This window comes from Phymastichus coffea, unplaced genomic scaffold (assembly GCF_024137745.1).
Source record: "Phymastichus coffea isolate CEN01 unplaced genomic scaffold, Cenicafe_Pcof_1.1 PCOF00031, whole genome shotgun sequence".
Taxonomy (NCBI): domain Eukaryota; kingdom Metazoa; phylum Arthropoda; class Insecta; order Hymenoptera; family Eulophidae; genus Phymastichus; species Phymastichus coffea.
The window spans coordinates 3,653,685-3,671,911 of record NW_026706842.1 but is presented as its reverse complement, the minus strand read 5'-3'; the positions used below and the strand labels follow the sequence as shown (position 1 = coordinate 3,671,911).

The following is an 18,227-nucleotide window of genomic DNA, read 5'->3' as shown; positions in this document are numbered from 1 at the left end:
TGTCATCCAGCATACGTAAATGTCGCACAAATCAAATTATATAATAGTATATGATAAAATAGCCGGTCCTCTTGACACATTATCAATTCAGGGATATTTCCGTCCCAGTAGCATTTCGAGCGGCGAATTAATTGCACGCGTTAGCAATTCGACCATCTTTCAAAAAAAGATCGGTTGACCCATTTTTTTTTTTATCGCCGTCTCTCATTTTTGGCACTCAGGCAGACACACACGCGCGCGTGCAACATGCAATTCGATTAGTAGATGAGCGTGCTTCGATCGACATACAACGTTCGCGCAAAGCAAGCATCTCCCTTATTGTCTACGAGAATAAAACGCTAACTGTTTTATATGCGATCGCTGTTTGCATTACAGCGAAGCTTTGACGATAATTCGACGTGTCATCTGATAATGTGTAAGTTTATTGTCATTCCTGATGGACATTATCCGTGCAACGAATAAATATTCCGAATCAAAAGAAAAGTCTTCTCATCAGTCACAAGCTGTTAAATTGTTTGACCTCCAACGAATTCAAAATTAAATTCACACTACATGCCTATGTATATATCAATTAACTTTTGGCTCGGCATCGGCTATTAGCAAAGTATATCAGAGGCTCTCTGTTGTTACGCAAAGCAATGTTATATCGTATTAGCAAAGTGCAGGTGGTCCCCGTGAGTGAGAGAATGATGATGAACATGTTGCTTGTCGCTGTTGACTCCCCCTCTCACACGTTGCTGTTGTTATTACAGGCAAGAACGCGCTGCCCCCGCGTGCGAGGATGCCCACGCCGATGATGGAGACAGACGACATCCGTGTTAAAATCGTCTACAATGGGTGAGTTCATGTTTGCACATTCGCTTCACCAAAATCGCGCATACGCTACTGCCGTAGCCAGATAAACTAGCACGTGCACGTAAAGTGATAATTATTTACGTAACTTCGGCAAAATGAAAACTTCGCTGGATTGCGTCTTTTAATTCAAAATGAAACTCGAACCGGCAGTGACGAGCGATGTGTTGTAAAGAAAGTTAACGACTTGTTACTTTTATTAGCGAGCAATTCATGGCGAAATTTGGTTTTCATTTTTTTATGTAGCCACGTGCCTGCGAGATAAATCAAAATTTAGCAAATTGAACATGGTGTATACGTTAGAAAGAAGCCTATTACATCGCTGCCGCTGCTGGCGAAGCTATAAATTATTACGCGATTCGTTTCATTTTCGAGAGAAACGGAATCAAAATTGCAAGAGATATGAAATGATTGAATCACAAATCATCTTCTCTCAAAGAATTTCGGAAGATGACCGCAGTATAAAAAACAGAATGTTCAATTCATCGTAAAGGCATTTTACGACATTCCATCAATTTTTCTGCCAATAAACGTTCCTTTTTTACGAGGTACAGCAGCGAGAGTAATAATAACTTGAAGCCATTCATTGGATTTTCCATGCAATTTGAGTTGGTCGCTCTCGCGAGAAGACAAAGCCGGATGACACTAATGAATAAGAAGTTTCCGACGACGAATTGATCTCCTCCCTTTGTCTCGATCGACTGTCTCCCCGTTATCGATACTATATTAAAAAAGAATCTTTGTTCGTCTCACAGAGAGGTCCAGATAACATACGTGACCGCCGGGATAAGCTTGGACAAGCTTCGTGAGGAGATGCGCGCAATTTGCGGATTTGGCGCGACTGGGCCTGAACAGTTCACCATGAAATGGGTCGACGACGAGGGCGATCCTTGTCGTATAGTCTCGCAGCAAGAGCTCGACGAAGCTCTCCGCATTTACGAATTAGAGAAGGACACGGAAATTACCATTCACGGTGAGTCAAGCATTAATAACAGAACTTGATACCAATGCCATTCGAGTTATTTCATTTTTACTTACTTGTCACTCTCACCTCGCGCTCGCGGTCGACCAAACTGCAGTATTATTTAATATTAAAGTTTCGGGCGTGTGTTGGCGCCGATGCACGTATGTTTTACCTTTTGCCCCCTTTTCAAAGTCAAATTTTGAGTTTGAAGCACGTGCCCGAGCGAAACTCTTACGTCTACACGACCACTCAATTGTGCGCGCAAAACCCAAGCGAACTCGTGTTAACTGCGTATTCAAATATTTCAATATTTATACGCATATTTAAATTTGCAGCTTTTTTTTGCCTTTGTACATGTCATGGCAATGTTTAATCTGAATTTTCGATATCGACGATTTAATGTCGTACTCTCAATCGAAAATGGAGCCGAGGTTAAATTTTGCGAGATAGAAAGCTGTAAGTGAGAGTATAATTCTCAGTGGTACACTAGTCAAATGACGTTATTTATTAGATAGAGACATGCGATTTCGAGCTTCTTTTTTCAGCGTTTGATCGTTCGACATGTCGTCACGTCGAGTCGTCGAAGCGTTTCACCTATTGACATTGTCGCTCTATTTGCAAAGAGAAAGTTCTCGTAGCTTGTCTATGAGCTTCATGTAACTTCATAATCTATTGTGCTCTGTTAAACATTAACAAACTTGGCATACATTCATTGAGTGATATAGTAAAAATCTATGCAATTCATATAAATATGTAGGTCAAAACAAGAATTCTTCCGATATTTCACTCGATTCTAACCAGACGTCGTCATTTCCTAATTTTTCTGTTGAATTAGCTTCAAAATTAAGACGCTCAAAGTTGTCTGATGTAATCACCGTCGTTAAGATTGTATACCCAATTTATCATGCAATTGAACGCACTTTTATAAGTTTTCACTGACGGATGCAATAAATATCGCAGAAAATATAAGCGTCTACAAATTTGAATTAATTTTAGTTTAGCCGAGTACGTTATTCGTAAACTTGTTTTGCAATACGTCGAAGCCATCGATTAGAATTGTGTCGTTAGATTAAAAAAAAACATTTCTCCAGTACGTTTGTGCAAAAATTAATGCAAAATTCAAAAAATAAGTCATATCGTTCAGATATACTGTAAATTCGACATATGCAACTATAATTAACGCGATAACGTTTGATTGGGAAAAAAACCAGCGTTGATGGGGGGGGGGGGGGGGGGGCAAAGTTTGCGCGCGACGAGTTATCGAGAATGTCCATCGTAAAACTGAAATAGGTCAGTTGGAAGAACGAGAGTTATGCACTCGTCGACAGAAATTCATTTTGTCGCACAATGACAAGAAAGAGTTGTGTTATCTTTTATCTCTCTTTCTCTCTCTCTCTCTCTCAAAATAAAGCGAATCAATTCGCAAGCACTTGGTTGGTCCAGTTTACGCAGGTGACCTGAAAATTACATCGTATTACATATAATTAGATCTATTTGGAAGATACGTTCATGTTAAAAATTACTCATGAATTTTTCATCTTAACTGGTATTATTTAGTGCTTATTGTTTTGATGTTTTGTTGTTATTTATTACATTATTCGAATCTTTTATACAATTTGAGATTCTACTGGTATATATATACGCATATATATACGCATGAATTAATCATGCTGTTTGGAATACAGTATATCCATCGATATTCGTTGATGAATAAACATAGAATTTGCATCCACTTTTCCATAAAAACCGATAAACTTTTACTTATTTCAAGATATATCGGAAACTTATCCAAAAGCTTAGTTAAACCTACGATTGATAAAATGTACTAAGCTATTATACTATTATGCAATATACTAAACTTCATATATTCAATCGTAGTGGTTATGGCCCTAGTTTTATATTAGTATACATTTAACTCCGTGAGCTTTTTTTCCTTGTTGAAAACACCCGCGAATATTCTTAAATTTTAACGGATTTCATATTCTCCTAATTAGTTTTCGTTATCCGCATGCCTTTTAATTTACCATGTACAGCAATATATTTTTCTCCATTTTATTCGATCCACTTTCTCTTCCAACTAAATTTTAAGACAACAATATTATTGATTTGTACTGACAAAAATATATAACCTCTTGTGTTCTTAAAATGATTTATTAATGGCATATTTTCATTCTTGCAGATTATTATCCATATTAATTATTGATAAATTGAATTTACTGCTGACATATAAATCTTATACTCCTAGATATATAATACAAATATTTCAAAGTATACGAAAATTCAAAATTTCGCGCTCTTTTTTGCAGCAACCAATCATAACGCTGGATATCGGTGACACATAATTTTCTTAACAGAAATATTATAAGCAAAACTTTGATTAAAAATAATAACATCCAACTGAATTTAGTAAAATAATTTTAAGTTTTTAAATTAGATTGTTTTGAAATGCAAATAATTCCATAAATTATTAGCATATACGTTCGAGATGCGCCACAAGAATATATTTCACTCAACAAATAATTCCAATCGTCGAAGCGTGATAACTTTTCTCGAGCCGACAGTCACTATGAGCTTTTCTATTATGTGAAAGTAAACAAAACAATTGTATAATAATAGAAGTGATAAGTACAGTCTCTTACAGCCATGCACATCCTTGAACAAACATCGTTCAGAATCTATACATCCTCCGGTTAATTAAAAAAAGCCCCACGGACGAAGCGGAACAATCGCGCGCTCGACCGCAAGATTAACGTGGAGAAGAGGCCCTCAAGAAAAAGGATCCACGCTCGTTATATACATCGCACCTCCGGGGGCTCTTTCCGGCCAAGGTCGCTCGTGCTATTCTTTTCCGCTCCTCCACGAAGGGGAAAATGCTGTCGTTTATTCGCAAGGAGTAAGCAAATCGATGTGCTGTCGGCTCGAAACAATTTTTTTTTAATTTTACAAAGTCACTTGTACGTGCGATTATCCGGTAATGACAAGTACACGTGGAATCAGCGAAGGATTGGATCCCTTCTACCCACTTGTTTCTATCTTTTTATTGCTCGACCGAATCGCCTTTTCTAGCTCCCCTACTTTTTTTGATTTGCTGCTCCTCTCTGGCTCTTCCTCTCTGATGGAAACCTGAAAAAGTGCCTTAGAGATCGCGGAATAAATGTGCACGAAGAAACGTTTTACTTCAAAAATCCATTGTTACGGATTTATTTCTTGAACGGATCCTCTAGCTTTTCGGTGGCTAATCGAAAATACAGGTTCGAAATAATCTAGCTTGCTGTTAGGCACATTTAGATTGTACTTTCGTTCGACTTGTATTATTTTATTGAGGCTATTATTGATATAATCTATTAATTCAAGTATCTGAATTCATATGCATAGTTCATATTTAAAAATCAGTGCAACTGTTGTTCATCCAATATATATATAAGTGCATAATTTTTTGCGAAGATAAAGAAGAAATATGAAAAGACACTAAATCAAATTGAAAGCTCAGCAGCTGACAGACACTCTCATTGTCCCACGCAGTTCTATGGAACTAGAAATTAAGAAAAGATAGTACTTTTCCCAAGCTAAACAGATTAAAGAAAAGAAAGATTGACTTTCGTATATATAGAAAAGTTTATATGTATATATAGGAATTAAGAGAATTCCCCGACGATCTTGCGGGCGAATACAGTCAAATGCGTTCCGTCGCGTCGCGTTTCACGCATGGGATGAATCTCATGAGTCATTCGCATATAGTGAGTGATCGAGCAGTCTCTTGAAACTAACAATCGACGAGGCTCGTCAGTGATTTTTTTATAGTTATTATAGCTTTGCCGAAAAGTTTTATAGAAGTCTTCATTTACTTTAAATGAAAACGATGCTCCACGGTCGCGGAAGAATACGATATCCGAGAGAGACGGTGTATTGTTAAGTTTTTTCCTCTGTTGGGTTTGCCAATTCAAGTACCCTTTTTATACGTTTGCGAGATGGAAAAATCAAAATTTTACGGTATGAAAAGCTCCTTTCTAGTCGCTTTGAAGCTCCGACAGTCGCAAAAAACGAGCCGCTATTACATATAACAGAAAGGAGGAGGGGGAAGAGAAGAAAGTGCGCACCGAAAATAAAATATTCTTCTTGTATTTTTGCGGTATGACTCCGCGAATTATACGTTATATTCGACTAAAGCTTTTCCGTCGATAAGACCGAGAAGCCGTGAATTTCATTTTTTTTCTGTCTTTTTAAGTCGTTGCGTCTTATATTCCTAACTTGAAAACTCTTTCGTGAAAAGAGTTTTTTTAAACATATTCGAGGTTCCAATATTAATAAAACATGTTGGTAATTCAAGTCATTCACCCATCAGCGATCGATTCATCAGGCTCGAACTACGACGATATTTTTCTTCGTCAACTTTTGAAAGCTCATCTCGCAGAAAAAGGAAACATCGCGTCGAGGGTATAAAGATAAACTATACACAGCTAGAGCAGAGAGAAAGAGAGAGAGAGAGAGTTAGAGTTAGACAAAGATGTCGTTGTTGTCTGCTGCTGCAAAAGTTAACAGAGAAAATAGTTTGGAGGCGCACTCTACGCGCAAATCCCATTGTCATGAGAACGGTGACAAAAAAAAAGAAACAAGCCTTTACAGAGATTAGTCAGACGTGCACGACAGATAGGCGCTATGTAGATTAAAAAAAGAAGACGACAATTGGACCTTAATTAATGAGCTGTTATCTTGAAAAAAGGGCAAACGAATGTTATTGTTTAATCGGCGTCTCTTTTTCTAGGCCGTATAGCCGACGACGACCTCGATTCGCGCGAGCAGAAGTTCTTTGTGAAATGGTTATTCAAAGTTTTCTCTTTCTTAAGAAATGGATCAATTGCTTCATGAATTAATAATATTTATTTAAGATCGTAACAATAATAGTAATAATAACAATAAAAAAATTACACACACATGCACATACACATATTAACAAACGCATATATATCGATTAACTTTTAATACAGCCCTACTTCGTTCCATGTCTAATGTCAGTACGCCTCGTTCACTCCTCGATACACCGCCAATCGCCCAGCTTTGCGAGCTTTCAAAGCTCTTGAATTTATCGTCATCTCTGATCGTCATCTCTGATCGTCATCTCTGCCACCTTGAAACCAACAGGCTGCTTGACCCTCGACAGACGGGTTGGATTCGACAGAGACGGCATTTCTCAGTTCGTTAGATGACATGCGACTGGTCATCGAAAGGCGGCAGGTCACAATTCTGATCCTCTTTGACTTCACGAAGGTCTTCGATACCTTCTCGGACACATTACTCATTCGCAAGCTGAGGGACTTTAATACCGTTGATACCAGATTCAGGTAACTTTAACTACCTAGTGGACACGATCGGTCATCGATGAAAGGAGGTACCATCTTTCACTGGCTGAAAACCTCATCAGTTATTCCCTAAGGCAGCATCCTTGCCTCCCTCTTATTCACCATACGCATCAATGTCCTCCCTGGTGTCCTCCGCTACTTAAGACACATGATATGTGCTGGTGAAACTTAAATCGATATCCATTGTTTCCCTCGAGAGATTCTTGAGAGCACATTATTAGTACGGTGCAGCGGGATGTTGAAGCCGTATTTGATTCGAATTGGCTGACATTCAATCTTGTGAAGACGAAAATTATCATTCGGGGTAGCGAACTCTGCATCTCCTCAATCAACCTCAGTTTATCCCAAAGATTACGATCAATGGTAGCTCAATGGTAGATCACTGTCAGAAGCCTAAACATGACTTTGTCGATTACCCTGCAATGGAAGCAATACACTATCTGTGATACGATCTGAAAGGACCACCGCTCATTGCACTCGTTCAAGTTCTACAGAAAGGCTCTTTCTACCAAATCAAAGAAATATCTCGTCCAGATACTGATTCTGTCACATTTCAACTATGCTTCTATGTCTTCACGGATGTTGATAGGACTCGCCTCGCTGAGCTACGAGTTGTGCACGATGCCTGTACCAGATTCGTGATCGGCTTCATTCCCTTCTGTCCAAGCTATGATCTAGTTACTTATATTTTCTTTCATCAACTGAAACTGGGTTGGCAAACCTTAAGCTCCCACAGGCATCTTGCGCTGGCTAATATCCTTCAAGGTTATATGCACTGGCATTTCCTCTTACTTGTTTGCTAAACATATCTCTGCTCTCAAGGGACATTGTGATATGCAGGTCCGTAAGAAATCCTCGAATTGTTTTCACTTTCGTGCATCCCGGTCTGGAAGCACTCATTCGCCGTACATGATGCTGACTCTTAAATCAGCTATCCGTAACAGTTTTCCATGGACAGTCTTGGTGAGCTTAAATCCTTGCTCTATTTATTTGATTGGAGACTGTACAACTTAAATACTGGTTTGTGTTTGAGTATCTTGTTCACGCCGGCACATTGAAATTCCTTCGTGCAGTGCATCGCCCATTCGATGTGACTGCTTTTACTCATGCCACGGCGTATCTGAGTGATCCCCAATGCTGTCATCGTTACTACTTTCTCAGCAGCGACGATAAGGTTCACCATATGAATGTCAAAGCAAAGCTATAATGCATGTTCAGGATTTTTAGCTGCTGTTTTTCGTTACGAGCTTTTTTCGTCCCCTCGTTTCTACATGTCGTATGCGCCTACGTTCTTCTTATCCTGTGTCTATTCACTTATCTATTTATTTTACTTATTGTTACTTCTGTACTTGTGTACATTAGTCCCCGCCCCGTCATAGCTTTTGTTTGATTATTTGTTTATTGTATTACTTATTATATTCTTGTCTACCTGCATTATATTCGTTTGAAATTTTTGTTAACGGTTTTGTTCTTTTTTATCGTTTCATTGTTTGTGCGTCGTTAAGCTATAATTTATTATTGAGATATTTTTGCCATTGTAACCACACGGGGTTTTACCCCAAGTTTTAAAATAAAAATTAATCTAATCTAATCTCTTGACAAGCTTGATTCCGCCTGTTGCAAAAGTTTTCTTCGTTTCCTCAAACTTGTTGACTTAATTAATCATGCTTTTCTAGATTTCGATACTTGATGCTTTTTTTCTTCTATCCGCAGATAAAGATCAATCGTAGTTAAGAAAAATCGGAATAATTTTCATGTGTATTTTCGATTTTTAACGATCATCCAATCCTTCAATTATATTATTGGATATATCGAAAGTGTTCATCATGCGCGTAAAAATATCTCGGAGTGGTGGAGAAAGCAGAGCGCGGCTCGTTTCTCAATCAATAATCCAATTATAAACTCGGAAAGAGAGAGAGAAAAAAAGAGCCGAACAAGCTCTTGCTCGTTCCTCGTGGAAGGTTAAGCTGATTTTTTTTTTCGAAAATAGAACGCGATTATCAAAATTTGCATGCGGAGAGAAACAAGCGATTAAATTTTTCTTTTTTTTTACACCGTTAAATATGGGGGGAGAGGGGAGGTGCACCTCGTTCAATTAAAGTGAAATCCGATTGGGGGTCGATATAAGCGCTTAAAAGAATGGCGGAACGTCCGAGTGCCCTAGAATTTGGGGATAATGGTCGGCATATCGAAGCCGAAGGAAGAGAAGATGATTGGCTTTGTGCGAGCGATTGACCGTTGCGCAGCCTATTTTTATTTGGTCGGCTGTTTGAGGCGAAGACACAAAGACAATCCGCGACGTACTCCGTCGATGAGAAAGCTTGAAAGCTTGCCGATGCGGCTTTCTCTCGTCGTTTTCCCCAGCTGGCGCATCCACTCAACGAACCTTGCCCAGCAGCAGGGCGAACAATGCAGTCTCCATAACACAATCGCGCCGTGCCGAGACGCAAGTCTAATGGTCTGCTGCTGCTGCTGGTTTTTTGCTGCACACTCGAGCTTGCCTCTCTCGCTAATGCGACTTGGACCCGCCGCCCCGCGTTTGACACGTACCGAGTTCTCTGTCTGTCCTCGTTTCCGTCAGTCCCGTAGTTGTCTCGCTCGGAGGCGCCTCGCCTCTTCTGTCCTCCCCTCAGACATTTGCGGGATTGCTCGCGCCGGCGAGGTTTTCGTCCATGGGCTGCCGCGAGAGCTCTCGCCACAGTGATTTGTCGGGCGTGTTCCTTTGATTTCTGCATCCGGGCAGCGACGCGGTCGGCGCGAGCCTGCTCATACCGAGCGAGCGGATGGTCGCGCGTGCGAGGCGAGCGTTAATCGTCGCTGCGTACGTATCTCAGTGTCGGCGGTGGGCGGGATATAGGGCGTGCGTGTCAGTGCATTTCATTTAGCCTACTTGGCACTTTGACATTTTAGCGCGAGCCAAGTAATCAGCGCGCGACGCGAGAGCGAGAGCAGTCGTCGAGAAACAATAACACTCCTCGTTTGCCACCTCGTTTAGCGCGAGCCTTGAATATTTACACGTCCGCGCTGCGGTCGCCGCTGTTATTCTCCGGATCAATGAGTCAGCGCGTGTGTCATTTTCGAATTTCAATTCTATGGCACCGAGTGTCGGTCGATCAACTGATGCGCAAGTCTCTATACTTGCCAACCCAACTTTTCTTGCGTGGCTGAGCTTGAGAAACTCGCGATACGTTTCTCGAGCAGTAACCGTCTTGTCGTGCTTGTGGCCTTTGTTACTTTAGCAAATACCCACTCTGTGTTTCCAAGCAAACTATATATCTCGTGCGGAACTACGTCATTTTTATAGCCGAGTTTAATGTAAAACTGTAAATAAAATTATCCCTATCCTCGTATGTTTTCAGCGCATAAATGCACACAGCCAATATACAAAGCTTCACGTGCGACAGCAATCTAATCGACTGTACGAAGATTGCAATGAAACGAATGAAGCTAGCGAACAACACGAATAAATAATTGTCTGTCGCTCCGCGGATCGGCTATGAGTGTACCGATAAAAAAAAAAAAGAAAGAAACGAACAAGCGAAGGTTAACGATGGCAAACAATCCAACAAAATGATGGATAAGTTTCTATGCACCAGCAGAAGCAGAAACAATGAATAATGCAAAGCGTGGCGCGCAGCCAAATATCTATTGGGCGAAAAAAACAAAACATCCAAAGCCAAGAGTGAAAAAAAAAAAAAAAACTGGAAGAAAATAACTCAATATCGCAGGCCAGCGGAGTGAGCATCTCCTTGAGCCAACAGCGTGTCCAGCGGGCGAAAACGAGTCTGAAAAATTAAATCGTTTGACCTTGTTATTGCCCACGTCATGTATTTCCAGCGATGCATTCTGCTCTCTCTCTCTCTCTCTCCCTCTCGTATCTCCGTCGTTTGTACGTGTATGGATAGTAAACAATATACCCAAACGTTGGGCAAGCTGTTACATAAGCTTCGTTGGCCGATGGGAATTTTTTTTTTCTGCTTTTTTTTTCGTTCGTCGAAAAAAAGGATATTGTCGGTGCAGTTGCGTGTGTATTGATAGTCCGTAGAGTTATATCGTCGAGCAATTGGTTCAGCTGCACTTTTCGATTGAGTGATCGCGTAGAAGGTTGCATCAAAAATTACGTTTCGAGATTAATTGCTGCTAATAGACGAACGATTGCATTTTTTCTGGATAAGTTAATCTTCATTTTCCGATGCACCGATATTCGCCGCGCATCCTAATTACGCACGATGAAATTATTAACGCTCGAATTCGTACGCGACGCTATCCGTCCTCTCGCGTTGGCGCGGATACACTTGCCGCTCGACCTTCGTAATCCTCTTACGATTTCTTCCCGTCCGCGAGCATCGCCAAACATATTATCTGTCAGCGCACGCGGCAAAAACTCCCTGAAATTCCAATGCGAAAGCGATAATCCCTTCCAAGATCCGTATTACCCTCGGCATCGCTCTGAAAATCAGCGGCGTGTCGCCGAAAGGTGCAGCAGTGCAGTCGACTTAGGCGCTCGCTCGCATAAGCAACGCGCTCATGCACGGCGTGCGCTCGCTCGTTCCCTGTCTTGCTCAAACGATTTTCCACCTACCGGCCCTGTCGCTATATACCTTGGGCGTGTGTCCGTCGCTTCCAGCGATCCGACGCGATCACGCGCGGCAGAAGTTCGCCGGCGCGCGCGCGTAAAAAGCCGCTGTAACAATGGGCTGCAACGAAAGGAAAGAAGCGCACGGTTATCGGTGGCGAGCACGTGGGCGCAGGCCGCAGGCCAGGACGAGCAGGACGACGGGAGCAGCCCGCGCGAGGCGGCGGAAGATGTCGCGAGCTTTGCAGCGCCAGCGCGAAGCGGAGCAGGGCGCGGGCGCCGGGGCGGCGTGCGCGCGAGGGCTGCGCGCCGACCGCGGCGCTGGCTGGCCGCTCGAGCCGGGCGGCGGGCGCAGGCAGTCGATAGCCGCGCGCAGCTGCTGCACGAGGCCGCGGCGCCTCTCCCCTTCGCCACCAGCCAGTGCCCGAGTGTGCGTGCGCGGCCCCACATCCTGGGGGTAGCTGCGAGCCGGCGCCGCCCAGGACGCGTTCGATCGATCGGCCGCGGCCGCCGAGCCCGCCGCCGCGAGCCGATGCGCTGATCCGAGCGCGCGCGCCGCGACAGCCTTCCCGAGATGGCCTGGGGCTACTGGAGCGCGACCTCGGTGAGCGACCGCGGGCGCTCGCCCCGCCGCGACAAGGAGCGCCACTTCCCGGCCCAGCCCGCGCCCGCGCTCAACCTGCAGCAGCAGCAGCTCAGCGAGGACCTGCAGCAGCAGCAGGAGCTGAAGCAGCAGCTGCTGGCCGGCGCGGCGGGCAGCGGCCAGGCCGGCGGCAGGCAGCCGCAGCAGGCCAGCACGGCGGGCGTGCCCGCGGGCGAGGCGGCGGCGCGCGGCCTGCCGGGCGCGCAGCCGGGCCCGCAGCCCGAGCTGATCGCGGCCGAGGCGGACCCGCAGCCGCCGCCGCAGCTGCCGGCGGGCTCCTTCTACGGGCTGGGCCGCGAGCTGCCCGCGCCGCCGCCGCCGCCGCCGCCGCCGCCGCCGGTCGTCGCGTCGGCGGCGCGCGGCTACCAGCCGCCGGACTCGCCCCTCGAGAGCGACTACGAGCAGCCGCTCGTCTACCACCACTGCCGCCACCCGAGCAGCCTCGTGCACACGGGCCCGCCGCCGGCGCGCTCGCGGCTCTCGTCGGCGCGCTGCCACGAGGACGAGCTCGTCGTCGCCGCGGGCCTGTCGGACGCCGAGTTCGACGAGTTCTCCGGGGCCGACGTGCTCTACGCGACCACCACCAGCTCCACGCGGATGGACCACCCGGGCGGCGGCGGCGGCGGCGGCGCGGGCTGCCTGCTGCACGGCATCCCCGGCAGCTTCCCCACCGAACCCGCCGGCTCGTCCTACAGGTCGGCCGCCGCCGACGTGCCCATGATGATGGCCGTGCCCGCTCGCCCCGGGCCCTACGGCTACAACAAGGAGCCCGAGTTCTGGCTCGACGACATCACATGGGGTAGGTGTTCGAGCCTCGCCGCGAGCGCTGCGACCGAGTCGCGGGCAAGCACGCGGCGTCCCCAGTTCGGTGTCGGTTTCGCCGTCGAAAGTCGTAGGCGTTCTCGCGTTCTCCGCCCAGCCGCGGATATTCAGTTTCTACGCCGCGCGCCAAATCCTGTCGCTGGTTCATCCCTCTCGCGTCCCGTATTCCTCGCCCGAGAGGCTTGGCGAATTTTCATTCTCTGCCGGCGTATCCTGCAATTTTTTTCAATTTGCCATACTGCCGTGCGTCGTACACCGATCAATTATTTCTCATTCGACGCAGCTGACAATTCTTTTTCGGAAATGTTCTCGCTTTTCTCTCTTTCCCCTCGCTAATCATTTGCTATCAAATTCATCAGATTCCTCGCGCAGAGTTGTACATATTTACCCTTTTGCTCCGCAGATTTTCATCTCATTAAGTAGCTCAAACATTGAAGGTGCGGATAATCCGGAATTAGCTACCGAGCATGAATAACATTACGCATATATTTTTAGAACTGCGGGGGGTAGGATAATTACCGCTAATTATCCCCGAGCTGGCGGGGGAAAACTTGGGTTTGGAAAAGAAATCAGTTAGGGAAAGAGCGGGTCATCCCTTAAATCAACTTTAAATAGCGAACTGTTGGACGTAGAATTAGAAAAAAGCTTCGAAAGCTTGCGCACATCGTACATCATCAAGAGCAATCAACGGTTTCGTAGCTCTTATTAAGCGCTGCGAGTCATGCGATCAAAGCGACGCTCGATATACGCAGCCGCGTCGAAAAAGAATTTCAGTGACGCGTCTTCGATGACGATCGTGGGGAGGGGGGGAGGGGGGGAGGAGAAAAAAAGAGCAGGAAAATCAATGCACGAAGCTGCGTCTAGGACGCATGGCGGCGCCAGTCCAAGAGAAATGAAGCGATGACGCCGACGTGTGCCACGGCAGCCGTGCGCCGTGGATTTGCATCCGTCGCGAGTGACTCTTCCCTCGCCGCATTGCCGAGCGAATCGCGCGCGCGCGAATGATTTTGCATACCAATTGCCGGCTCTCTCTCTCTCTCTCTCTCTTTGCCATTTAGTTATCTCGCGACAGGTCACTCGAATCTCTTCGTGCTCTTCGCACGTCGGGAATGTACACGTCGAACTCGTCGAGCCTTTCACGCATTACAGCGGCTCGGCGGCGAAATTCTTTGCTCGGCTCGACGAGAGAGCGTGTGGCATCGAGCGAGCTTTTTCAAAGCCGAACGCTCCGCGCGACTGCGCCTGTGTATGCGATAAGAGAGCTCGAGACCTTATCGGAATCATTCCGACGTACTACGCGCGCTCGTATCGAAATATTATATACGGCGTGGAGGTGCGCGCGCGAAGGGATGAAAATTAGCCGGAAGACGCGTACGTCCGGAGCACTCGGGGGCGCTGACAATTACGAGGTTGTCTCGCGGATGATCTCGCGCGACTCGACGTTCACCGTGTTATTAGCGCGGTTACTTACGTAACGACTCGCGCGCTTGCGCATGCACGTGGGCCAACGTCTCGGCCGACAAATAATTGCCATCGGCCGATGTACCTTTCGCGTCGGTCGACGGTGATGGCGCGTCGCGTGAAAACCCACTTTTCCATGTACGCGAGTCGCGTTTTTCAATCGCGCGCCTTCGCGACGAAGGTCGTCAGCGGTGGCGCTGACGCGCAGTCAATTGATACTAATTGGACTCGATGCTGTCTTGCGAAGACCAGTTCGATCCCGATTTTTCGACGACACGTCGTCGAATGAAGACCGCGCGTCGGCAGATTTCCGCGCCCCTTTGGCTCGCGCGCGCCTGACGTAAATCGCTTTAATTGAAAACTCTCTCTCGCCGCTGGATTACGTATTTTTTCCACTTGCCTAGTGCTCGACGGACACTTTCGGATTATCGGGGGCAATTAACATTGTAATCGAAGCATCCGTTTCGCAGACTCTGTCGACCTCTCTCGCTCTCTCCTCGCCCTTTCCCCGCAACAATTTCACATTTTTCTCTTTTACACGGACTTTTTCACTCCGTTGTGTCCAATTCAACGCTAGTATAAAAACGCATTTGATTAGCTCTCACAACCTTCTTCAACGCCTTCTTTCAATTAAGCAAGAATTCAATTTGACCATCCGAAAACGAAAAGAAAACGTAGGAGTATAAAATAACTGGGAATATTCAGCATTGTTTGCCAGAGCTCATCCTCTTGGGACTATAAGACATGAATATTCAAAGCACACACGTGCCAGACAATGCGCGTCAGCCTGTTGAAGCCGAATTTACAGGTTAACGGTAATGACTCGGCGCCCATCTAAGCCCCGCGTGCAATTAACGTACGCGTCGAGCAGCGGCAGCGTCGCCTTGCGATTTTCTACGTGTCTTCCGTTTCGACCTTCCCGCAGCAGCCGACGCGTCTTCATTTTCTTTTCTTTTCTTTTCTTCCAAGAGGCGTCAGCGGTCGATTTTTCGAGTGACCTCACAACACATCGGGCGGACGGAACCGGAACTCTGTAGCGAGGACAAGTCTCGTTCGTTGTCGCGCGAGCCGACACTTTGCCTGCCATTTTCTCCGATTGACCGGAACGAAGAGAAGAAAATGGCGATATTGATGAAAAACACGCGACCCCGTGTGGCATATTGAATGGAAGTTACCGTTTATTCGGGCAACTCGCGCGCTTGTTTCTCGTTCGACTATCTAACATACTAAATATCCTTCGGATTATAACTATATCTCGAGAGTGCTTTCGCACCTCTCTCTCTCTCTCTCTCTCCCTCCCTCTCTTTTCTCTACGTTCGTTGAAAATTCTACAGCAGCCTTGTGTCGCGGGGAGGAGCAGGTGTCCTCTATCGATACTCGCAAGCCCACGCGCGCACAAAAGAAGCATCGTATCGCGCCGATATCGATTGCAATAGTTCCGCGTCCTTCCGAATCGATGCGACATATCAATGGTTTCGCGCGACGTTTTGCTCGCGGAGCTTCGGAGTTTTCGCGCACGAGAGCGCTAAGACGAGGAGAAGCTCGCGAGCACGCGCTTGCGGCCGAGGAAGACGCGTGCACACGCGAGTCGTATCGAACCTCCACGTCGAATGCAGGTCAGTAGGCAGTAGGTTGGCGAAACGATGGGCGAAGCAACAGCGGAACACGTATACACGCGCACGCGGATATATAGGGACAAACGGATGTGTAACACAAGCACCGCCACGACGCGGCAACCTGCGAGCGTCGTTTTCACCTCGCTCCACAGTAGTTTCTCGTGTTTACTGTTCACCGCTGCGAACGCTGTGCGCCGTCAAATCTTTTGCTAGCCCCCCTTTTGCCAAATACTCGCCGGCTGATATTGGATTTTGTCGACAAGGCCGCGCCTATTGATGCGGTATGCAAATGCAGCTGTTTCATTGCGAATCGCGCACCTGTACGCAGCGAAGGACCTTGTACAGAGGATGAGTTTTCGATTTCATCTTGTTTTAACGGGTTTTGGTGGCGTATCGAAAAAAAAAAACAAAAAATAAAACAGGAAGAAGGAATTTAGAGTGGCGGGGTCGTACGTAGGCACTGTAATGTCACGCCGCGTGCGGTTGACCGCAATTGAACTGCTAGGCGTTGCATCGCCTAACTCCTGCGTTCGATGAGCTTTACCGCCGCGCATTTTCGTGGCGACAGAGAAAAAAAAGGGCAGCATCTTCCGTTTGCTCGTCGGCCAGGCGCTTTGCTCGTGCGAAGACGAGTTAAAAGGGATTACCGAGAAGACGCGTGGAGACGGGGGAAAGTGGGAGGGGGGTTGGCACGATTCCAGAAATTGCATAGCGAAATGACGAGCGTTTGCTTTCGCAGCGTTTCCTGATTTTTCTTTCGCGCGCTCGTTGACCCCACCCTTCAGCTCTCGCGACACGCGCAGGCTGATCGCGGCGACGATGAATTCTCGGCCGCCAATTCGGCGATTATTCAAGCTGCGCAGACACTTCTCGCGGGAAAGGAAGCGCGAGTGCGCACGTTGTCGAAAACACAAAGTCGAGGTCCGTTTATCCAATCGACACCTGGTGATAACGCGACGGAGGAGCGCGTCGATTCGGTCTTCGCTCGTGCCGGCAATCGATATAGCCCCGCCCGCGACAATTCGACGATAAGGAGAAGCCAGCTTGCCGGTCGATACGTTGCGCGCCCTCGCGTCCGAGAGATTGCGAGATTGCGCTTTCGCGTGCGGGGAGAGCGATTTCGCCGGTAGCCCGGAGATTGAGACGCCAGCGAGCGTCGCGGATATATAATTATTTTGCTCGGCGCTGCTGTATTTGCGCCGACGAGAAATCGTCGCGGCGCGCAGTCCTTATTTCCCTTGCCGACACCCAATGATCGGTCGCGCAGGCCGAAAGATGAATACCAATTGACGCTTGGGCAGCGAGGAAGTGGTTCGCGCGGGTGCACAGCGAGAAAAGCGCGTGCCTCGTCAAAATGCAAAGCCTCCCCGCCCATTTGTAAATGCCCGCCGCGAGGAGCGAGCTTTTACCGAGCTTCTTCGGCCTGACCGTACAACAAAGTGTTTACAAGTCTACTTTGTGAGCCGGCGAAATCTAAAATACGCATCTAGTCGCGATGCCTATTAAAAGGGAGGGGAAAGAACTCGGTGCGAGATTACGTTTAAGAGGTCAAGGAAAGTATAATGCGGCTTCCTCGAGGCTCATATATATATATATATTTATTTATATACAGGTATACAGCTGCGATAGAGCAGCAGCGCGCCAACTGAAATCGATCATTACCGGTGTGCTTTTATCTGACAGTGCTGCACCGCTCACCAACGTGTGCGCACCGTCGTTTGCATGTAGGTCGCGTGAGGCTTTTATCGAGTGTCGTTCGGAGCTTTTTTCCTTTTACGATCCGGCGACGACGCTTCCTTTCTTTTTTTTCTCCCTCCCTCCCTCCAACTGCAAGTCGGCCAAGTTTTCGGGTAAATGTGAATTCCAGATCGCGATGATTTTACATCGCCGAGCTTCGAAATGCCGTTTCGTGCGACGCAGCTTCGAGTGTCAATTT

At 46.7% G+C, this 18,227-nt stretch overlaps 1 protein-coding gene across 3 annotated transcripts in view; it reads left to right on the top strand.

Annotated features, from left to right (window-relative positions):
- Positions 1-18,227, top strand: part of LOC131663064 (atypical protein kinase C) — a 33,503-nt gene that overhangs the window by 4,521 nt on the left and 10,755 nt on the right. Inside the window, exons 2-3 of one of the 3 annotated variants that reach the window (XM_058933143.1) lie at positions 753-837; positions 1,608-1,825. In XM_058933143.1, the coding sequence (XP_058789126.1) occupies positions 753-837; positions 1,608-1,825 (303 nt within the window). Of the gene's footprint in view, positions 1-752; positions 838-1,607; positions 1,826-10,638; positions 13,192-18,227 lie in introns of those variants that run through there. The other 2 variants (XM_058933141.1, XM_058933142.1) reach the window with 2 other exon arrangements.